Consider the following 25,218-nt stretch of genomic DNA (forward strand, 5'->3'; position numbering starts at 1 on the left):
CCCTTGAGCTTCACACTCCCCACCGGCCCCATCTTGTTGATGAGAACAAGGTCCAGCATGTTGAACTCCTTGTTGGCTCCTCTATCACTTGGAGAAGGAAGTTATCATCAACGCATTCCAGGAACCTCCTAGATTGCTTATGCTCTGCTGTGTTGTCCCTCCAACAGATGTCAGGGTGGTTGAAGTCCCTCATGAGGACCAGAGCTTGTGAATGTGAGGCTGTTTCCGTCTTTCTATAGAGGGCCTCATCAGTCTTCCTGGTTGGGCAGACTGTAGCAGACTCCCACTATAACATCTTCTGTCCCTGCCCTCTCTTTTATCCTGACCCATAAGGCATCTACTGCTGGCACTGGCATCAAGCTGGTAGGAGTGGGATGGATTGAGGTTCCCCTCCCCTGGCAACTTTAGTTAAAGTCCTCTTCACCAGCTTGGCAAGCCAGTGACCAAAGAGGCTCTTCCCCTTCTCTGACAGATGGACCCCATCAGCCCCCAGTAGACCAGGTTTCTTAATGTGAGTCCCATGGTCTAAGTAGCCAAACCCCTGGCTGTGGCACCAGTCCCGTAACCAGTCGATGATTTCCCAGATTTGACTGCTCTTTTCAGACGCCTTCGCTTTGACAGGGAGGAGTGATGTAAAAACTACCTGCGCTCCAGAGTCCTTTACCACTGCTCCCAGGGCCCTTTAGTCCTTCTTGATATTCTACATACTGTGAATAACTGATATTTTCAATTTGGGTTTTAGAATTATTTGCCAGTTTCCAGCAGGAGAAGCAGGTTTAACAAAGCTGCTGGAGATTCATCCATGGGGAGAGCTTTATTACACTTACATAGATATATGGGAAAATTACTCTTAATTCAGGTGCCTAAACAGCATAGAAAGCAGAGGACTACCTGTGCTAGTAAATGATATGGATAGCCTTCTTTTCTAAACTTCATATAGGACATAGTTTTTTTCACATTTAACTAGATTTGGTTGGTAAATTTATTTTCTAATGAAGATTTTTATTTGAAATAAGTTTCTTATTCTGTATTAGCACACTTTAAAGCTCTCTTACTGCATTTTGGCCAATATGAAAAGACTGCATACAAAAACTCAGTATGCATAGAACAAAGAAAGATGTGTGAAGAACAATTTCATACTCCATTTTATGTTTACAGATTAACTGCGTTGCAAAGAATGAATTTTTGTTCGTACATTTTTGTATGTAGGTTGGGGAGTCTCCCTCTGTAGAGGTATAAAAAAACCATTTAGACACAGTCCTGGGCAACCAGCTCTAGGTGGCTGTACTTGAGCAGGAGGGTTGGACAAAATGACCTCCAGAGGTCCCTTCCAACCTCAACCATTCTGTGATTCTTATTAGAGATAAATAAGTTTAACTAGATTTACATTTTAAGTGTAATTAATGGCACTGCAACTTCTCAAATTGTTTTAGTTGTCTTCTACTTTTCTCCCTGTGACTTTACGTGTCTTTAAGTATTTTATATCTTTATAGCCTTTGACTTCTGACATTGTTGATGTAGTGTGTAATGGAGTAAGAGACAAAACAGAAAAAGCATCCTAAATTATAAAACAATATTACTCCTTGGCTAGAAAGGTAGTCTGGGAAGCTGTAAGCAATAAGTAGCCTTTTTATTCCTGATCTAGTCCACAAAACAGGGATTTGATGCACTCTTGTTGACTTAGTAAGAACATATATAAAATTATGACCTGACTCACTGTAAATCTCTTTTCGCTGGTAAGATAGGCAAGTTCCAAATGGTACCTTCTTGCTTGAGATTAGTGAAACAATTTTTTTCGCTATTTAGATCTTAAAGATTAAAAAAATACTTATATACAGATACATACTTTGATGGCAGAAGTACAGACTGTACATCTAAAAATAGATACATTTATGATCATCGGCACAAAAATTAAACCAGAAGTTAGTTAATTAGTATGAATTCATGGCCATTCCTTTGCAAGTGCATACCCTTCTGGCTAAGCACATTAAGAGAATTGTCATAAGTTACTATACTGAGACATCTCTATTAGGTTATGATTGGGTAAGTATGATTTATGGGTCCAAAGGAGAGGGATGATGTGGAAGTTTATTTGAAATAAGCAAGAGAGTGGGAAGAAACTGCTAATTCATTGTATTGGAGATGGGTTCATGCTAGAAAAGTAGCACAAGAACCCTCCTGCTTGGCTTGCTTGATGATTGCTGGAAAAATCCAGATTCTGATGAATTCTCCTACACAGTGATGCCATACAGAGCTGAGGTAAATTTTGTAGAAGCATGCTGTGTTCTTCATAAACAAATGAGAACATAGTAATGAGTTATTTCTGTAGAGAGCTAGTAGAGACACTATCACTATGGGTGCCTTCTTTTCCTGGCAGGTCCTCAGGGGAGGACTCCAAAGAAAACTAAGAGATGAGGCATGTTTTCTCTATTGTTGAATTATTCAGCCATTTCATGGAAAGTAAGTTGGAGAATGAGAGTGCTTACTGTACTTACAGCAGCATATGTCATGGGCATGCCATTTCCCACTAGAATCTCAGAGGTTACCCAGGCATTGCTACTGGTTCTCATGATACAAGAAGCTTAACCAAGAATTAGACATTAAACAAGGCAATTTTCAGGAGAAGCAAACAGGAAATACAGCAAAACTATTACTGTACTGAATGAAAAAAAAAAAAAAATCCCCAAACCAAAGTGTTCAGAATTAGTAAAATCAGTCAAATTCTGCTTATGCAGATCTTGGTTCTTGTTCAGATACTCACAACCAGAATCCTCTAAAATGCAATCTCCCAAAACCTGCTGCTAAGATAGTACTTGCCACTCATTGAAATGTACACATTGAAATTTGAGGATATTGCCCTTTAGGTCTTAGTCAGTATTCAGTGAGAACACTGGAAACCTCCCTTCACGTACTAAAGATGTAATTGCTGTCACTGAGAACATAATTGTCAGTAGCATCAGCAGATTTTCAGGTAGTATAACTAAATAAAACTACACGTGTTCACCAAACAGTTTTTGCTAATCCTTAAGACTTCATAAGTGAATTTAACACATCAGAGTGTAATACCACGTGGTTTTGTCAACCAGAACAGTCAACTCTAGAATTCATACGAGTTTTCTACAGAGTACTATTCTGATCTAAATCACATACAGACTGGTAGCATGAAATATCAATGGTTTCATTCATTACTCTGGTTTTGGAAGTATTTCTATAAACCGATAAAACGAGCCTTCATCTATGTCTGATGTCACCCTAACTTCCACTCAATCTTCTGCAAGCAAACGTCTAATCAAGTTCGAACAATGGATGAAAAGCATTTTACAAAGGTGTCAGCCAGCCCAAAAATGAAAAAAAAAGAGAAAAAGGTGACTTATTGGTACGTACGACTCACTTGTACTTGCCAAGATCACACACTGCATTATCACAGCCCAAAATAAGTCTCAAAGGGAAAAAAAATAAGTGAAGTTTCAATTCAGTGGAGAGGGAATAAAAGATAGCCATCACCAGGATATAAATTATTAATAATATATTTTGATCCAACTCCAAAAGCCAGCTGCTACTGAGATGATTTTGCCAAAAACCAAAAATATATGAGACTTAGGAGAAAGGAATAATGGAAGGTGATTGTAAAATCTTTAGCTGCTATCTCTGTTAATCTAGCTTTGATTTAGATCAGCACTCTAAATCAGAGGATTAATCTCCAAAAATGCTTGTAAGGGAAGCATCAAGAATTTATAATAAAAATGAAAGTCACAGTACCAGTGAAGTATCATGTATCACTCTGTACTTAAAAATGCCTCCAAAAAATAGCAAATACTTGTTCAAACTGAGAAGGAAACATTAACATTTGATGTAGTTATATTTATTTCACAAAACAAACAGATTTTGAACTGTTATTATCAATTTCTTCTTTTAAAGAAGACAAAGGATGTAGCACCATGGTTACATGGACACAGTGAAATTACAGTCTCATTAAACAATACATAACTGGATAACAGAGTATGATTGATGTAGCTGAATACAAGTTTCAGGCACCAGTGCCAAAACATAGAGATATTCTGTGCAAATGACCCTGCTACTTGAACAATCTGGCTGTGAATGGAAAAAAATAAATTAAGTAAAGCAGACCATGTTGATCCACTGACAACATGTAAAACAGAGGACAAAAATAGTCAGGTAGCAAACAAAATATGAAGTACTTCCTTTGTAGCAGAGTAATAAATGAAAACCCATTTTAAATGCCTTCTCTAGTGACTGTCCCCTCCTTCCCATATTTGAAATCCTAGATCTCCATGGTAGTGGAATAAATGCATTTCTTCTAACTCACAGGTGACATCCCCAACCATGAGGCTACATAAGATTTTGACCAGAAAGAATACTTATTTGGTAGTCCTACATTAATTATTAAAGCTTTATCAGAGGTGACTAAATATTCTCCCTGTGATGGCACATCCTATTTCTAAAGGCTGAGGCATACAGAACTAGGTAGGAGAGGTGACCTTCTGAAACAGGATACACTTGAAGCCTGATCTTCCATATTTATATTGTAATATCTGACCCAAGCACATATGCTACAAGACCTATCCTATTGCCTTACTTTAAACACATAAACATATAAAACACAGTCCATGATATGCATTCTATATCTATGCTAACTAGAACCCTTAGATGAAAGCATGTCTGGTGTGAAAACTCTTGCTTTATATTCTGTGGGAAACAGTCATTCCTGTGGAGATATCCAGAGCTTGAAGCACTTTTAAGCATAGCCTGAAATAGATCTAAGAAATTTAAAGATTTGAATATGTAAGTAGTTCTAGATCTTTCAGGACTAAGATTTGAGAGTTAAGTTTAAGGCAGCAGGCAGGAGTGTGGGTCCCTTGTAGTGATGCAGATTTAATCAGAAAAGCACCATCCTTTGGCATTTAAACCAACATACAATGTCAAATGATGACTAGAATTTAGGCCATTATCAATTGCAGAAAGAAGTGTTTCACACCAAGATTAACACTTACAGAGCTAAAACCAAGAAACAAACAAGACTTTTGTGCTGATCTAAGTTAGACAACACAAAATTGGTAAGGATAAGAAATCCTGATGGGCTTTTTTTGTTTGTTTGGGGTTAGGTGTTTTTTGGGGGGTTTTCATTTGTTGTTTTTGATTTTTTTTAAACATTATTCTGCTCTTCTTGTTGTAATAGCCTAGTTGTTATAGCAACCATTCATATTCCAGCAGACTTCCACAAAAGGGTTAGTACAGACAAACAATTCATGTTTTCTTTAGCAACAGTTCAGAAAAGATCATAGCATTACCCAGGAAAAGTACTGAACTTACCTTCCTAGTCAAATAATAGCATGACAACACACCTTACACTTAGACCATTCATTCCCTCCCAATCCATTTACTACTCCAACTCCTTCACTCATCTTGGGGAATAAATAGTCTCTGCCTAATTACTCTTGATAGGACAGCAGGAATCACTAGGTTAATGTTCACAAACCTAATTGCCAACAGCTGTGGGACTTCTCATGGTCAGGACCACAGGATTTTAACCCCTAGTTTACAGATTACATGATGATGTAAAAGTCCATCCAGTTCTCTCTCATGTGATAAACTTCACAGTTAAAAGTAGTAAAGCAGTGTTGTGTAGTAAACCTTAAGATTTCTTTCAGCAATTGCATGGTAGAATATTTAAGAATCTATTTTCTATTTTTCTGTTTACTGTAGATGGCATTTTAATGGGAGGGGAACTAATGGATATAAAAGGTGATTTATCAGTTTTATCTGTAACGTGTTCACTTTGAGCTTACAACTGAGTAAAGTGAAAAAGTATGTAATATTATAATTAGATAATTATGATTTGTTCCTTAAAAGGGAATGTCTGCACACAGCTTTGAGTATGCATGGTGAAGCTGTAGTTCTTAAACCATAGAAGTAATTATATTGAGTTCAGCAGACCTGCTACTGTAATTGCAACGCAACAATAAAAGATACTGTCTTTACTATGACTAGGTGCAAATGAAGTTGCATCTGTGTAAGACTCAGTGGTATTTGGCTTTGGACAGAAGAGTTCAGCCATGCAGAATTGGACTCTTGAGTTCACAAGACTGAAAAAAATTAATGCTTAAAGTGACCTCCCCTCACTTATCCTTAGTCAACAGACAGTTTTAACTTAATTTATGAATGAAAACTTAAAACCAAGGGTCGGATACAAATATTTACACTGGCAAAATTTTAAGACTATTGAATCTAATAACAAGACTGAAAATTTAAACTCTAATTCTCTACTAATTACTGCAAAATTTGTTTCAAATACAGTTAAGTTTCACTGCAGTATATAACGGCTCCAACTAGCACTGAAATAAATTTTCCACGTGACAGAAGCCAGTATCCATGTGGATCCCTTTGAAAGAATCCTGTCTTTGTGCAGTAGACCTGTGTTTGTGGGAAATGCTGTAATATTTTGTGGTAGTATTTGTGATATATCCATTCAGCTAGAACATTTCAATATTCGTATGGTCTGCAGAACAAGTTGTTGATTCAGTTCAGTTGTGCATTCAGCATGATTTTCAGATGTCTGATTCTTGGATGCATAATTACACAACTTCAAATTAAATAACTACAGTTTAATATTTTGTAAGTTGGGATAGTGTTAATATATTCTGTATGAAACCTACTGCATGCAGACTTTCAGATACTAATATTTAAATACTTGCCATTGTATATCCTCTGCCTATGGTTGAAAGTATGTCTTCTTCAAATTGCTGTATCTTGCATCTCAAATACTATATATAGTTCTGGTTCTCCTTTCAAGAAAGTGGACTTGTAAAACTACAAAAGACCCAAAGAATGTCATCAGGAAAGATGAATGGCATAGTATGGCTTTCAGACAAATGACTGAGTAGTTCTTTACATTAAAACAGACTGAGTCTTAACCCAGAGATTTCTGGAAGGTGGATAGGTGTATTATATGTGTATCTGACAGATATTATTCTTACTTATTCTTTTGTATGATACACCAATTGCCCATATCAGGGACAGGTTACTGGCTAGATTGACTTTTTCTCTGGTTCAGCACAGCTATTCTAATTCCTTTTAGTTCTATTTTAAAAGTAGATGGAACTGTGAAGAACCTGAATTTATCTCTGTATTTTCTTTTTTTTTTTAAAAATAGGTCTGAGAATACGATTATTCAATTTTTCTCTCAAGCTGCTAAGCTGTTTCTTATACATCATTCGTGTGCTTCTGGATGACCCTACACAAGGACTTGGATGGTAATGTGTTTTATTTTTTTTGTTATTTCTGCTCTCAAAGCATAGTTTAATTTATAAGAAATAAACGAATTTAATGAATATATGTTTGATATTCTGTCAACAGTTTTATGTCTTACAGATGTTTTGAAAGAATGATAAAGCTAGCCTTACACTGTGAATGGAAATAAGAACTAAAATAACAATATTCTTTTTTCGCTTTACTGCTAAAATAATCCTGGCTGTTTGCTCAGATACTGTGCATCAGATACAGTTGTGCAAGCTTACATCTTTTCATTGTATTATTACGTAACATTTCTATGTATTTTATTTAGATTTATAAAAACAAAATTGCAAATATCTGGTGGCCAGTTTATGCAACAATAATTTTAGGATTTTACTTAAATAATTTTACTTAAAACCCCAGATCCTGGAAACAGACAAATACATGAAACTGAGCTTTCATGCAGATGACATGGATGATAATTTTCTAGCCCGCTTCCTTCTCTAAACACTTAGAAGAGAGGGAGACCAAAAGTACATTCTGTACTCATGATGATCTGTGGTTATAATGCATGATTTTGCACACCTACAGTTGTCAGTATGGTATTCTAGATGGGTCGTTGGGTATTCTGTTTTGGTTTTTTTTTTTCCCATGTGTTGTACAATCAACCACCAGTTGTTAGAAGAAATTAGATTTATAATTGATTCAGTCCTATACTTCAGTTGCATTTGTATCCCAGTTATATTGAGTCTTCTCAATTCTAAATGCTAATAAGCACCACATTTTATTAACTTACTTGCTTTCACTTCATTTGATTTTGTTGGCCTTAAATACTGAATAAAACAAAGCACAGATAAAAATACTAAGCTTGGGGTGATAGAGCTAGCACTCTTCACACAATGTTAGGCAAAGGAAAAAGGATGACTTTTAATACTTGAAAATCAGTTATATCTAGTAAGGGTAATACTATAAAAAAGCTAGTGCACAGGAGAAATACTATATTTTACAAGAATCAAATCCAAAGCAAAGTGAGTTAAAGAATATCGTCTTTACTCAGCAGTGCGTGAGAGAAGGATGTGTGAATGGGAAGTACAGAAGATGCATTTGATGATTTTTTTTTTGTCAAAATTTATTGTAAGAAATTAGAACATCTGAAAAAGGGCCAGAAAAAAAAACTCCCTGAAAAAGCAAGAACTGCAAAAAACTATTTTTTGATCCACACGTATCTTAGAATATCTCATCAAGGAAAGGAAATGTTTAGGGAGGAAACAAGCAGTGAAGATTTCACAAAACCTTTAACAGCGATGGAGAAGAGAAAACCCATCCTTAGAAATTTAGGCATAGTAGCACAGCAACTCAGGGACGTGAAATTTTACAGATAATGGTAGTTTCTGGCATGAAGAATGTGCGAACTTTAGTGAGCAAAAATGAGTGCGTTATACTGCAAGGTTATGTCTGGGTATGCAAAACAGATTAGAACATCAGCACTTCTGCCACAGGTATACTTTGATACTTTTGTATTCATATGCAAAGATTTTTCTGCATCTTGCAGACTGCTTTCCTGACATGTTTGTTCCTTCAATCTAAATGTTTAACAATTCACCAGCCAGAGAGTGTATTTGTATATTCTGTATGTACTATTCCTTTATATTGTGTTGCGGTACATTTAAGAGGCTAGTTAGTTTGTTCTATCTCTGTATAACATTTGTCTGGCTGAGAAGTTTCAGATAAGTCACTTCTGCAAGCTCACTTGTGCAGTTAGAGCACGGAAGGCCAGACAAACCAGCCCTGTGCCCTTTATTGTCATTGCCTGTTGCCCATTAACGTCATTGGTTTTGCCCATAGAGATCCTGAGTCCTGAGGGCTTGATACCTAAACTACTGCCATAATGCATTCTTACAAGTGCGATGTTATGAAAAACATACTTTATAGATATTATGTCACAGCCTGATGAAGGAAACTACTCAGTGTGCTGAGAGCATGGCCAAGGAAACCATTATCACCTGGTTGTTTTTAAACTGACAATTCTAGGAGGAATGCTTTTCATTGCAGACTACCCCTGCAGATTTATTTCCTGTTTTTAAGAAATGCCTGCACAAGTTAGTATCTTTCATTTACTCCTTCAGGCACAGCAAATGTACAGGGGAGAGTTTAAGACATAAAGCATCCTTATTAATGGATATAATTTAGCACCTATCCCACTCATAGGTGATAAAAATACAACTATTGCTAATCTGTGGTCTGCAGATCCTTTTCTTTTCCTCTGACCTTGCTTGCCAAGGGTAAACAAGGGTATTTTTCATCATTTACACAAATGTATATTCCCACATCCTTACATGACCATTTGAAGGGAGGATTTGTGCCAGCAGTTCAAGGCAAGATAACATCACATGTACGTAGCAGCTATTTTTTTTATATAGATGTCACCAGTTTCTTACTTGAATTACTGCTGCATGAATCTCCAGCCCTCCTCACAACCTCACAAGAGGATATAAAGTGTAGTTTGATGCAATTTTTCCTGTTGAGAGTGTGGCAGGTATATGTGCTCCTCCTATCCCAGACTATCCATGTGATAGGATTTCTTTTATCTCTTGATCTTCAATATTTATTGTGTACTTAGTTCAGCTTCTGAAAGTATAGTATCAGTTGTTTTGTTTTTAAACTGCAACATGTTTGAAAATAAATCTTTAAAGATTTGAATTAACCTGAAATGCTTCATAGTCCTTTATCTACAGATACAGAACACATACAGAACTACTTTCTAAAAGTTATTTTACTTTTTAAAATGTCTATATCCATTGCCTAGGGTTTTAAACTATTGCATGCATTTGACAGAACACATAATAATGTAATTAATATCTCATTCTTCTCATATTTTTTTATGATTGTGCTCCCATGTACGTTTGCTAATGAAAATGGACTCTGCACGGATGGGATAACAACTATCAGTAAGGAATTAAACCGGAGTTGTTCCAATCAAAACTACACACCTGGAACAATTGATTGGTGAGTTCCTAATTTAAAAAAGCAAATCAAAAGTCCAGATAATGGTGGGAAGGGGAGCAAAACAGGAAGACAAATCCATTTCCGTCTGGAATGGTGACATTTTAACATATAATAGTGATGTTTCCATAACTTTCAAGCAATTACTTCCGTGTTCCTGAATATTCAAAGCTGCCTTTACTATTTCAATTGTTTCTCTGATTGCATAAATGACCTACTGGATTGGATGCTCTTGTAAGATCTGAATTCCATCAATGCTTATACCTTGCTGAAAAAAAAAATGGATGCCCTATTTAAAAACCAATTATGACTAGCAGTAAATGACTAACAGAAAACTACTGTGCCATTGTGTGTGCCAGATTCCAGTGGTACTGTATCAAGTGCCTGTTATCATTGAGTTTAGCAAATACTAAGACAACGTGAGATTCTTCCAAGATGTGACAGCCCCTATGAGTTAGATATCGTTACACAGATAGCAAAGAGTTCACACAAAAAAATTGTCACGTTTCTTTTTCCTACCACAAAAAATTATTCCTCTGCATCTCTAGAATCAAAAGCACAAATTGATTTATTCTGTCTGGAATCATAGGGGATGAACTAGCAGCCACTGAAGCCAATGAAAGATTTTGGTGTCACTGGGTGTTGGATTATTCCTGTGGGAACTCAATGACAGGTGCTGGATTAGAAATACAAGCAATGTCAATACTCAGTAGATAACTACTGCTTTAAAATCTTTATTACTGAGAATTTTTTAAAAAATAAGGCTGCTCTAATTTCCATTCACATGTACAATTTTTTTTCTCTTGATTTTGTTCAAAACACTAACCAGATTTTGATTACTGTCATATTTATTTTCTTATTATAATGAACAGGTCTCCTATTATTTGGGTGAATCGAAGCTTGCCTTTGTGGGGATTACAGGTAATATATAAATGGCCAATTTAACTATTTCCATTAAATAACTGTAGACAATATTCATAGAATCAGAATCAGAGTTTGGGTTGGAAGGGACCTTAAAGCTCATCTAGTCCCAACCCCCCTGCCATGGGCAGGGACACCTTCCACTAGACCAGGTTGCTCAAAGCCCTGTCCAACCTGGCCTTGAACACTGCCAGGGAGGGGGCAGCTATGACTATATTGATTTATAGCATTTTGGTGATGTTAAAGGATACTTGGAAAAGTTGATATTAACAAAGAAATCTACTTGATGACCAAGTATGGCAAAAGCATAAAGTAAAGATAAGGTGATCTGAGCTAAGTGTCTGGGCATCAGTCAGCAGGTGGTGAGCAATTGCGTTGGGCATCACTTGTCTTTTCTTGGGCTTTATTTCGCTCTCTCTTTTTGCTATATTTATTTTCATTACAACAACAATAACAATAATTAATAGTAATAATTATTATTATAATATTTTAGTCATTAAACTGTTCTTAACCCACGAATTTTACTTTTTTTCTTCCAATTCTCCACCCCATGCCACTGTGGGTGAAGGAGTGAGTGAGTGGCTGTGTGGTGCTTAGCTGGTGGCTGGGGTTAAACCACAAGTGGTTATTTAATATGTATAAAGTTTTAAGTAGATATTCTTAGTATTTTGATATTTGGCTATTTTTAAATAAATACACAGTACATAATACATACACTAACTACATATAATCTAAGTGAAGGCTGATAAGTTGATCTCAGTTGTATTTAAATATTAAAATCAATAATGATTCATCTGTATCTTTTTTTGCTGTTTTCAACATTCTGAATTATACACAGTAAGAAAAGTGTTTGTTTTTCCACATATTCATAACATCTTTACAATAAAGGAAAAAGCTGACTAGCTTTCATTATTTACAGCTTCCTCCTTCTCTCTGTCTTGTGAAAAGTTGTCGGTACCTTTTAGGAACATACAACTGAATATTGAGAAACAATCTAGCAGACTGTGTATGGAGCTCTCTAAAACCCATGGAAGGGCCACCTTGCAGGCTCTCTGGAGTGTTATACTTGGAAAAGAGCAATGAGACTCAAGTCAAAGCCTGTACTTTAGTCAGAAAAATAACGGTATTTAAGCTTCATGGTAAATGCTGTTAGCTGGGATGGTTTCAGAGGATGCATGGAAGGGCTGTTTTTTGTTATCTTTTCCTTTTCATTGTAATGCTTGATGTCATATATTCTTTAGAAGACAGTTTTAATACACGTATCTTATCACTTCACTTAAGGTTTCTGTGGCTTTAATAAGTCTCTTTGAAACTCTGCTGCTGAGTTATCTAAGCTACAAGGTAAGTACTTTTAGTTACTTTTAAGCATAATTCATCACAGAAAGTAACTTAAGTGTTTCAATATAAAATTAATGTGCCTGCATTTGTGCCCACACTGATGTACAAGCACAAAATTGAGAAAAACACACATGTAGAGTACAGCATATTGTCACAGGCAGCTCTGTTCATGTTTGCAGATTTATGAGTAAACACTAAGATCTGGAGAGTGGAAATCAGAAATAAAATTTCCATTTTTTTCCATTGTCCACTGGCACACTGAAATTTGAAAACACATTCTAAAAAGTGACCTTGATTTTTGGATAATAATTTTTCAGGTGCACAGTTTTAGATGTCTATCCATAACGCAATGGTCACGATTCTCATTGATGTCAAAGCCATAGCTTCTCAAGTATCTATTTCTCAAGCATCTAAAACTCAAGTTTCAGGCCTCTAAAACTGCGCACCAAAAAACTAGCCAAGATAGTACTTTTTAAAATTATGGATACTTACATACTTGTGTTATCCATCACTCTGATACTATTGGAACATCTTTGCAAAATGCCTTGAAATCATCTGATGTGAATGCAATAGCTTTCTGTATTTGTATTCTCCTTAAAAAGTTATATTTTCCTAATATTTTTATTCAGTTTTCTTCATTACATTTTGCCATGTGCTATCCTAGTGAGTTCTGGGTACTCTGCATTTTTAGTATCTTCAGGAGAAAAATAGTAAAATCATTTATCAAAGTAAATATGAAAACACTTGGTTTCTAAAGCTGAAAATATCTTGGAGTACAATCTTTTTTTTTTAATTTTTGAATTTCTGACATTCAGTAGCTATCAGAGCCACCACTGAAGTTAGACAGTTGTACTTTAGTGTGCTTATCAAGTGATTATGGCATAAATATTTTCCTTAACACTCAATAATGCTAAGAGGCTTAAAACTGTCTACTGTCTAAAAATTATTCTTCTAATCCTTGTAGCATATAGTATTGAGGTGTTGGGGGTTACAAAAGCAAATCATAGGCAGAAACAATCCAAAATTAACACATCTACTGCCACAACAGTAAAGAGCAATCACAATTTATACTGTTCCTGAGTTTATTGGGCACCATTTTATGCCTATCCATTCTGCTTGTGGTCTGCATCCATTTCAGTGAGTACAGGAGATGAGAGCAATATTGGCAAGTCAGCTCCCATGAGAAGGTACTTATTAGTGTGCAGTGAGTATAAAGCTCTACTATCCTGATTTGCTGCATATACCTGTCACAGAAGTTGAGGCAATTTTATGATGGCTGTATTTTCACTCCCCATAAGGGCATGAAAGTAATGTAAGGAAGAATGATAGTACTGAAATGCACTTTGGGAATCCACCTGATGCAAACACCTCCTTCCCTCTGGTCCTGTCCTCTTAGTTACTATCTGGAAATGTCATGATAGAGCCATTTACCCCAGTTTTACACCAGTCTCAGGACGCCAAGAAGTAAGAACTTTCTGCACAGCCAGGATGACCGAAGGAGTCTTGGTTCATGTAAATCTGTGACAGATTACTTATTTCATGCCAACATTTCCAAAGCTTTTACAATTTAGGCAGAAGTCAGAGAATGAGCCAGGAAGAAAACAACAAGAAAAAGATGATTGTGTTTGCATTTGTGTGCACATTGCTAGGATTTAACAAATAACCTGTAAAATAAATAAAACAGTCATTTGAGAGAATACTCCAAGGATACTGATACTTGGTTGATAACAGAGGAGAAATGATTCAACATGCAAAACAGTGAGGACATAATAGTATGTTATGCTACTAGGATACCGTGAATTTGCATTTCTTATTGCTTTTATATGGGGAGAAATGCAAAGAATGTAGCACTGTATTACACTGCTGATCACTTGGATCCAAGAATGAATGGTTTACAATCTGCATTCTCACAGCTTAATCCATTACATGAGGGTTTGCCCTTGGCCAAAATTCTGAAAGATGTCTACATTAGAAATTTTCATTGCCAAAACTTGTCACAGACATCTGGCAATCCTACTATATCACTGGCACACAGGCAGTCTTAGCTGCTTTTGTCAGTACCATATATTCTCACTGCAAAAGGCAGTTTAACAGAAGTCATGATGCATTTGTATGTGGAAGCCAGAATCTTACAGCTGAGCACATTGCTAAGTACCTGGAGCACATCTGCACAGGCATTTTTGCCTGCACAAGTAAATTATGTGACATTTATTTTCTATAACTCAGAAGAGAAAGCTCTTAACATTAAAAATGAGGAAATTAGTGAAAATACAGAGTGGGTCAGTTGGGGAAATCAAATTTTCTTTTTAGTTTATTATTCCTACAAATAAAACCTCAGTTTACAGTCTCATAATTTCACCTATGTTTACAGGGCTGCTTATCACATGAAATATTTAATATTATTCAAGTTTGCCTAACTCCCACCGATTACAATTACATGAAACACAATAATCCCTGTCCCATAGGTACAGTGGCTTCCAGATGTGAAGTTAAAAATAGAAAAAGAATTTTATATGCTATGGAGCTTGTGTTTAATTTTCAGTGGTTATATCAGATGGTTTTTTTAACAGGAAAGATTCATATGTCATTGCAACTGAAAATATAATACTGTACTGCAAATTCTTGTAATATTGACATTATATATGCTACACTGTTATTGCATTACCTGTGATGGAGTCGATAATACAGAGTTAGTAAAGCTGTAAGTCACTGAATTTTAACTACCTTCTTTTTTAAATGTATGGATTTTCATCCTAACATCTAATCATTCACAGTCACTGCTCAGATGTGGAAAGAAATAGTATTATCCCCATGCAGATTAAAAGATCAGTACCACTTTCATTGAAATATATGGGAAGACCTCTAATTTCACGTAAGCAAGATCAAGTTCCAGAAAGCCCTGAAATGTACTGAGGTGTTTGTGGCAGAAATACAGAACTTTGATCTTGTAGTCCTAATTCAAATATTAAACACTAGACTGTCTTCCTTACTTCTCTTTCCAAAACAGTTGGAAAAGAGAAAATACAAAGTAAAGATAAAAGAAGATAAATGCAAAGGAAGGAAGGACTCACTATAGAATACTAACTTGATTTCATTCCTCTTTTTAGTACTTATTTCTTAATAAGTTAATATCTTAATAGCAGGATTAGAATTAATAAAGAGACATACCCAGACATCTGTGACTGACATGCAGAGGCTAATGAAACAAAATTAAGAGAAAATGGGCTGGTATTTTTTCTTTGGAAAATACAACATATTTGCATTCCTCTTTTGCTTTATATTTTGCCATGAAGTTCTATCAGAAGGATGTATGGAGAGTGGCTCATCATTCATAACAAACATTAGTATGGACTACAGGGCAGTCACCTGTGCATAGGGGTGATCAAAACAGTTGATTTGATGGTAAAAAGTCTTCTGAGCGGGTTGTGGCTTTTGTGTATATGTCTCTGCAACTCTTAGGCTGTACTAGGGCTTTGCCTCTAGTTTTTAGACACTTTAAGACAATAATGATTAAGGTAAGAAAAACTTTGGCACAGTCAAAAGCTAAAGCACTGTAATGCAGGATTTTAAAGATTTAGAGGCTTCTAAGAAAAAGAAGTAGAAATAGTTGCAGATAAAAGAATTTGCCAGCAGGGTAGTCTGTTACTTGTATGAAGAGGCACTGAAAAATGAGAATTATTAAAAAGATAAATTACTTAGGACAGGAACCTCACCTCCTGATCTGTATGTAAGTGTGCATGTAAGAATAAAAGTAAACTAACCTTTGAAGAATGAAGTAACAGAGACAAGATGTCTGTGTCTGATTCCAAGGTACCTAAAAATGCAATAGAAGAAAACAGGAGCGTATTATGCTTTGAAAAAAACCCAACTTAATTTCATGAAGCTCTTCATTAGCTGAGAGAATGAGTTGACTAGTTAATGCAATTAGAATTCTTCATTTGAGCTGTCTTACTAACTAGGTCATAGCAAGGAAAAATACAGTCGTATGGAAACATAGAACCACTCTAGTAAAAATACAGATTTAAAAGTATATATTTTAACCTGTGAGGTACATTATGATAAACAGTAAGAAAAATAGGCCAGAGTGGCCTATATTCTATATTCACATTTGACATATGTGTTTATATCTGAGGTGAACGATCTTCCTGAAATTCAGCTAGTGGGAGGGACTCCATATGTGGCATTGGAATATCACATATATTTCTCATCAGAACTATATGTAAGCCTGCTGTGACATGATGGGTTTTTTTTCCTTTTCTTTGAAGGGAAATATCTGGGAACAAATTCTGAGAATACCCTTTCTCCTGGAAATAATTAATGCTGTCCCTTTCATCATCACGGTAAACATATTTGAATTAATACATTTGTACATTATAGCTGCACAAATACTCTTAATTTTTTAAGTATATTGAATCTTACGGGGATGACAAATTTGTGCCTGTAGGAACAGAAATTTGTCAACAAGAGGAAGATAGTTCCTACTTGAATGAAGTAATAATACAGATCACTTTCCCCTTCCTCCGTATAAGGGACAAACAAAACCAAACCCCTCTAACTCAACCTACAGCACAGTCAATAAAATAAACCAGGTAGATATAAAAATCTAAGAATCTCAGGTGTCTGCACTGAAAACTGACTGTCCTTATTTTATCAAATTATCTTACATACATTTCATCACAAAAGAAGAAAAAAATGTTATTTAAAGCAATATCTCACACTAGAAACACGTTAATAATAAGTATTTTTCCCAAGTGTTTCATTGCTGCTTGAATAGAAAAGCTCTATTCTTGAATAGAAAAGTTTTTAATAAATTTGTTAATTTTTATTTCAGATTTTCTGGCCAGTCCTAAGAAACCTGTTTATTCCTGTATTTTTAAATTGTTGGCTGGCAAAGCATGCTTTAGAGAATATGATTGTAAGTATGACCAAGGAAATAATTATTTTAGAGTTTCTATTTTTTTAGTCTTTAGTGGGATTTTGGCAGTATGGCCCACTGTCCAACTTTAATAGGAAGCTAACCAGATCCGTATTTAGATTATACAAATGGTCAAGCGTTGCTAAACTGATTTCTGCATCAAAAGTAGAAAAAATTAAGACATCAGTGAAATCTCAATTAGTATAAATTGTTACTGTGCCAATAAGGGAAATTTGGAATGGCTGGTTCTTTTGCTACTCTTTCATTTATATGCAATTGCAGGGAACTCAACTGCTATGCCTTAATTGGCCCTTGCAGCCTGTAATTTGTAAGCTAGACATGAGCAGACAGACCTTAAGGCAGCTTGCAATAGTATCAGGATTGTGCCAGCGCGAACAAAGAACTAGTTAAATAATCACAGAATCACAGCTGGCTCTTTTGCACCCTTCTATATGATCAGCAAATTCTAAGTGCATTTGAATGACTGCATTTATCAGGGCACTATATAATTCCTCTATAGAATCAGCTCATGCCTTATTAATTCAAAACCAAAAATAACACGTATTTTCCATTAATACAGAATGATCTTCACAGAGCCATCCAACGCACACAGTCTGCAATGTTTAACCAAGTCCTCATTTTAATATCTACCTTACTATGTCTTATCTTCACTTGGTAAGTGGCCAAAACCCCTTTGTTTTTATTACATATATTGACTTTTCTTCCTTTACTACACGGTGATAAAACAGGCATTGTGGAAATCATGCATTGAAATAAAGAAAGTAGTATTCTTGCAGTTAACTAACACTTGGTACTACTGGGGTCCTGATACACTGGGTTTGGAAACAGAATCTGCATGCATGGGAAAGGGGAATCATTCTCACTTTTAAGGAAGGAAATGCAGATGATGCAAAAACACAGCAGACAAGAGTGAGGAAAAAGTCATATATGTACCAAGACTGCAATCTCAGCAGAAAAGTCACCCGAATTTGAAGAGTATCAACAGAAGTATCCATACTAAGGCCACCTTCCTCTGACTGGCGAGAGAGAAAAATATGCGAGATGGCAGCCAAATCAGGTTCCCATAAGGAGTACAGGGGACAGCGGTTAATAATCTTAGATTACAGAAAGTGTAGATTTAATTATTCTAGATTACAAAAAGTAGTGGATGGTAGATTCAGACAACTAAAATGTGTTACTCTGAAGAACTTTTTGCTGCAAGATCTTGAAAACTTAAATTTACAGGAGTTTGGGAAGCATGGAGAAAAATCTGTCAATGGCATTAAATATAAATGTATTTGATTAATGAAATTCATGAGCTGCAGATTATTGGAAGCTAGGAAAAGATCCACAGGAAACACCAGCTGATTGCCCCATTTTTATACTATACCTTAGGGATCTGCTGGAGACCGACAAAGTAGACTACATGAGTCTTGGGTCTCACCCAGTATGGTCATGCTTATGTTTGTATAAATGGATAGCGGTTATAATGTAGCTTGGTAGCTTACTTAACATACAGAATTTTCTCAGCAGTAGCGCCTGAGAAGCAAGTATCATATACAGAAAAACCAAAAAAAAGTAGAGGAAACCTGTGTTGTTACAAGATGGTGTACAAGGGGGCAGTGAACAGAGAAGATGATTCTGTGTGGAGAGGCTAAATCACCTGTATTTATTTTGCCAGACAGGGTGCCTTTGAGTCAGCACACTGATAAAGTTTGGTCTGTCATTTTGGAGACAGTGATTTGATTTTCTCTTACTTTATTTCTCTAGCTTGTTTTTCTGATAACCACTGTTGTGTGCTGCCTAACCCTTTTGGTAATAGTGTAAAATAACACATGGCCTTTTCCAGTCTTGTCCCTCTCTGTCCTTTATTCAAGAAGAGGAGCTTGTTCTAGCCAGCGGCTAAATAAATGGTCCAATTTTACCCTCTGTCTTATGGCCACACGACTGCATAATGACAAATGCTGCCACTTCTAAACAGTAATGAATTTTTGTGAGATTAAATTTCCTATTGAATATTATGACACTTTAACAGGAAATTTTATGTGAATAAGGAGTACAATACTTGAACCAGAATGCATAAAATTTTATCACTGTAGCACTTGGACATTTTTAATTGGCTCTAATTTTCTTTTTAATGTTTTACAATACAAAGCGCTCTTGAGTAAATACGCCTTCACCTTTTTTACTAACCTACTTCAGTATTTTACTGAACTGCTGAATAAAATGTGTATCCAGTTCTCACGGAAGTAAGCTAGTAACAAGAATGTTTCCAAAGAACCCACTGAGATGATCCCTGGCTGAATAAGGTACAGAAGCTGCAGCTAACCAGAACATCATGCTCACCACCAGGCATTTTAATAACTGACAGTAAAACATGCAGAAAATGGCAAGCTCACCTACAGAAATTATGTCTGGTCTCAACAGCCGCAGATACCAGCTCATTATAGATCATTATATACTGACCTAGTATTGACCCTGCTAGACTGCAAAATAAGCTAAATAGGATGAAAACACCCAATAATGCAGTAACTAAGGAAATGAAGCACTTTTGGAATGACTAAGAATAGTTGTTCAAGCATCTGCAGCTTGCCTAAGATGAGTTCTGTTTAGGCAGTTGTTACTATCGCTTATATGAACATACATAATGGCATTTTTACACTTTTTTACCTATCTATGTATGATTTTATATTACAGAGTCTATTTTTAAAATATCTAAAAAAATGTCTAAAACAAGTCAAAAGCAATTAGCTTAATGTCTTTGATTACATTACATCTATGGTGAATTTGAGACAATGTTTCATTTTAAGAGACATCATTTAGAGCTTACGTAAGTTTCTTCATGCTGAAAGAGGAGCAAAGTCCATTTCTGGAATCAGTACACTTAAGGATGACTTTCATTAGGCTGATCTTCCACATTTTCTGCAACAGCAAATGGTAACCAAGTGTATTCCCCAAACACATACGGGAGCCAGCACTAGACTTATCCATACATGTAATGGAGCACAACACAAAAAAATTTTGCGCCAGCACCAGTCTGTTTTCATAACCATGTTTTGGCTACATTTAGAGATACTGCCTTGGTCCATGAAGCACCATAGCTTCAGTAATGCAAAATTAATAAGCCTAGATTAATATCTTGCTTACAGTACTTACAGTTTCAGAGCACTTTCCGCTTAGATGTATTCAGTACCATGGGGACATGCTCATGGTGTGCTTTTGGCACCACTGATAACTGCTTTCACCGTGCCTCCCTGCCTCCCTTTAAGATTAATGAGGTAACAATTTTCCGGCACTGTATGGATTAACCTGTAACACCACAGCCCTTCATAGTTCCTGGTTGACAGCCTTGCTTTTACTATTTGCTTCAGTAGGAACATTGGCATCTCAGCACTTTGGAAGTCAATATAACTTTGCAACACTGGCTTCTGTCCAAAACGATTGGTTTTTATCAGATACAGAGAAAGAGGCGGCACATAGCTTTGTATGGGGATTACACCATTTTATAAGAAGTCCAAGATGGTATGAAGTCCAGAAAGACTCCTCTTTCTACTTTCATTTTTTACTAGCTCAGTTAGACTGGTGCACTGAGAAGGTGCCACAAAAGTGGTTTCTTACTGCTTCAAGTGAGACTGAAACCTTTTGTAAGTCTATTGATGGTCATTTCTGTGAGAAAGTTTAAAACAAATAAATGCTTTCCAGCAATTAGTTCATATCTAAAAGGTATGCTAATCAATTAAGATAATAAATTTTTTTTCAGAATTTTGGGTTTATTTTTAGCATATTTAAAAGTAGGGTTTTTGCTGAGGTACAAAAGATATGCTTTCTTTACGTCCTTGGGCAATAACAGAAACTTGTAGTTCTGTACAGAGTACAAAATAGCTGCATATGTACAAGCATATTGGAGCTCACATGTCTCCACTGATAATTCTAAAAGTCCAATTTTGCTGCAGAATGTATATCATGCGATCTTTTCTGAAAGCTCATGTGTTTACAGAGTAAGAGGACATTTTTATCAGAAGATACTTATGTCTGATCTTTGGGTGCATGTTCAGTGAGTAGGAACGTGCCTCTGCCATCTATCTGTCTAGCCAGAACTGAAATTATTCCTCCATATTTGAGAGAGCACTGTTCAGTCCCAGTCACTTAGAAGTGCCTCAGCACACCCAGGACCCTGGGGAAGAGCCTGGCTGGACCTCCTGGTCTCCTGATGGTTTACAATGGAGGGAGAAAATCTGGCCCAGTACATTGTAACTTGTTTTTCTAGTGTGTAGACAACAGCATTGCTTTTGTTACTATTTGACTTGTTGTCTTTCTCAACAGATCAGTTTGGGGATCTATATTAGATACAATAGCTGTAAGAAAACAGCATATTTATAGAAAACATTTTAAAAAAACTATAAATGCATAAAAGGAGCTCTTCCACATCAACTTTGCGCCTGTCTGCATATAATAAGATACCATTATTCAAGCTGTCCTTTACACTCAGAATATAGTGGGAAAAGGCTCCTTCTGTGTTTTTGTATACAGTTAACAATTTTCAATCTTATTACAGAACAAACTAATCACATAACAAAATTTTTTCTCTGTTCCGCTCTGATTTTTGATTATAACTGTTTATGGATTTGGGGGTAGAACTCATTTGCAGATCAATAAATTCATAAGACCAACTCCATGTATGTGTAGTTTACAGATTACATACAAGGATTTTTTTTCTCTTTTCTTCTGATTTCAAAGACAGATTAGGCTATCCAATAATTTTTCTTTCCTTAAATACCTCAGTGGCCACCTAACCGGAGTGATTAAACATACACTAAAAGATGTGTACTCCCATATGACACTGTTCAGCAGCTACTATTGATAGACTTCTAGTGAAAGTTACAGACCTAGTCAAAGTATATGTTGTGTCATTTAGCTAATGGATGTTTGCACCTGTTTGTCAAACGGAATGCTAATTATTTCTGTAAACTGTACAAGAAGACAAATAACAGTGAATGAATATTTCAGGCATCTTTCTGTGACACAGTGAATCATCTATTAAGACTTATTTTGCTTTTTAAATCAGTGTTAGTCATATACCAACAGTGTAGAATGATGAAAAGTGAAAAAGGTGGCTACAAACTGAGCTGGGCCTTTAATTTTTTCATACTGAAAACTAAGAAGCCTGCACAAACTTTGCTTATGTCTTCACTGAAAGCTCACTGAGGTCAATCTTAACATTTTTTATCTCTTCAGTGCTTTCAACATCAGAAAATTAGGATGTTTCCACACACTGATTTACAGAATAAACTTAGTATGCCAGTACTGTAGCCTCAGTGTCAATTACATGTCAAAATTCTCATCTGGAGGAAACAGTAGTTGCTTGTAAGGGTGAAAATAAATGCAGACAATGATCTAGTCCAACAAGACAAATCAAGACCTTCAGATTTGGAACACCATGTTACAGAAGAAAAACAACCAAACAGAAAACGATTAATCCCACATAATGTTAGGGAAAATAAGGCATCTCAATGCTCCAGTTCCCTTTATTATCAATAAGTAGAGACTGACAACTCAGAGGGCAATGCAGATCTGAAGGGAACTAACTCACCACGTGGAGGTCTGTGCATCTCTGCCCTTCTGTATTGATTATATCAGGAGCCTACAATGGCAGTTCTCCAAGAAAGATGCGTAGCATTAAGTAGGATGAACGTGAAGAGTGTTGGTGGATTATGTAATGTAGAATGTTTTTTGGGTCTACAGTTCTTTCTGTGATGTTATGTGTCATAGTATAGTGCTCTCAGTGCTCAGGCCAAATCTCAGTTTATGATTTAGAGAGATTTTCTGTATTCAAAAATAGCACAAAATTAAATTGTAATTCTGTAATTTTGTTTGATCAGATCCAATGATTCTAAGGTGGTAGAGCACATGAAGTCTCAGGATTTAATGGACTAAACAGGAGTTGCAGAATTTAAATCCCAGAATATTATAGAACATTAATTGAAAATTGTAAGTAATTGTAAATAATTGTAAATAATACAAAATGAATTATTCAACTATTACAAGAATCCCACAAAGTATTAAGATAATAGCGGTTGTGCTTTTCTTTCTCTGAAGTAAAGCAGATCTGTCCGGAACTTGCTTGTTTCAAAGGATGTCTATTTTCTGTTTTGAAATATTGCTATGCAGTACTCCCCAAACATAAACAGATCTAGAAGTAAGCCAGGTAGCACAGGTAGTACCTTCCAAATCCTTTGTACCAACTTCCACCCTACCCTTATCCTGCTTCTTGATTGCTGGAATCAGGGCAGTGTGTATGGGTTTTCCTGTGAGTGTATACAATTAGAATTGAAGTCTACTTCAGACACTACCTTAACACTTCCTTAAGTGATGGAACACTAAAATGGTTGTGCAGCCTCTGGAAGGTCAATAACAAAACATTTCTTAAAATATCCATTTGTTGTTTGTGAACAAATAATCTATAAATTCAATTAAAAAATATCTGAACTATTGCCTTCTGGGAAAAACTGTGTGTATGAACACAATGACAACATTTTCATCAACTTTGATAGGAGAAAAACATATTGCATACAGAGTTTACTTAGGTATAGAAATTTCTAAGGTGGCTTTGGTAAAATCTGCTATGTAAGAAGCATGTGAAAGTGGAGTATTGCCACAAATAGCTGTCAATTTAGAATATTTAAATGAAGCACAAGTTCAGATAAAACTGCTACTATTTCTAATGGAATACGGATTTAGGGGATGGGACATCCTTTTTCACCTTTGCTAACACTGGGGATCATTTACTTACATCCGTATTATTAGTACTTAAGAGCCAAAACCTTTGAGAAGACTTGATGAGAAAATATCATGAAAAATTACAATGAAAAAGATGTAATAAAAACCCCAACTTTTGCTTATTTTTATGCAATCATTGTATTATCACAACACAAGAAATATTACCAGATATAAATTTATTTTTTTCCCCTTTGGTTGATAGTGTGGTATTTGTCATAATATATTTTTAAAAATAATTTTACATGTTTAAATTCAAAAAAGCATATGGGCGATCAGTGCTGTTAGAGTGCTGCTTAAAGAGTAAAGGATAAGAACTTATGCTACAGAAAAAGTCATTAGTTGTTTGTGAAATGCAGAACAGAAATCATGTTTATTATAGGGAAAGAAGAAATATGGAAGCCCAATCAGAAGTGTTTTTGGCTACCCATCAAACATGGTTTCCATGGAAGCCTAGATAATTATACTGTGATTTTCATGCTATTTTAGTTACTAATTTGGTAGTGACATAATATTTCCTTTGTTAATCTTTTTAGATGTTTCTACATAGTTATTTCTAAAATAATTACGTCAGCATCTTTCCCATGCTACATGCAGGGAATTCTTTGTGCAACTGATGTAATGAAACATTTAAAACTAGACTCAGAGACTAGGGAAATTAATAATACTTTGAATAGCCTATTTACTGTGGTCTGTGGAACAAAGTCATAAAGGTTAGAGAGTTCAGTCTCAATTATCTTCAGAGTGTGAGAGATACATTTGTAGTCATCTTGTCTTCTGAAAATAAAAAATAATCAGACTAAATGGTAGCTCAGAAATCTGCCCTTTATAAAGCCTCTGTGAAATGGAATGTCAGCAACAGATTACTTATAAGCAAATCTTCCCATTCTTTTTAATATTAAATTAAGGAAGTAAACAATATGATTAAGAGATTTCTGTTGTTTTATTGCACCCTGGAAGATGAGTTGGGGCTTCAGGTACTTGTGATCTTTTCAAGTTACAATCAAAGATTTGCT

General features: G+C 35.7%; 1 protein-coding gene across 4 annotated transcripts in view; it reads left to right on the forward strand.

The window, feature by feature from the left end:
- Positions 1-25,218, forward strand: part of KCNT2 (potassium sodium-activated channel subfamily T member 2) — a 151,142-nt gene that overhangs the window by 36,883 nt on the left and 89,041 nt on the right. For 3 of the 4 annotated variants that reach the window (XM_074877226.1, XM_074877227.1, XM_074877228.1), the window contains exons 3-8: positions 7,172-7,271; positions 11,127-11,175; positions 12,457-12,516; positions 16,779-16,853; positions 17,345-17,428; positions 18,009-18,103. In XM_074877226.1, coding sequence (XP_074733327.1) covers positions 7,172-7,271; positions 11,127-11,175; positions 12,457-12,516; positions 16,779-16,853; positions 17,345-17,428; positions 18,009-18,103 — 463 coding nt within the window. Of the gene's footprint in view, positions 1-7,171; positions 7,272-10,200; positions 10,258-11,126; positions 11,176-12,456; positions 12,517-16,778; positions 16,854-17,344; positions 17,429-18,008; positions 18,104-25,218 lie in introns of all 4 variants that reach the window. The other variant, XM_074877225.1, reaches the window with a different exon arrangement.

The sequence above is a fragment of the Strix uralensis genome, chromosome 8, assembly GCF_047716275.1.
Source record: "Strix uralensis isolate ZFMK-TIS-50842 chromosome 8, bStrUra1, whole genome shotgun sequence".
In the NCBI taxonomy this organism is placed as follows: Eukaryota; Metazoa; Chordata; class Aves; order Strigiformes; family Strigidae; genus Strix; species Strix uralensis.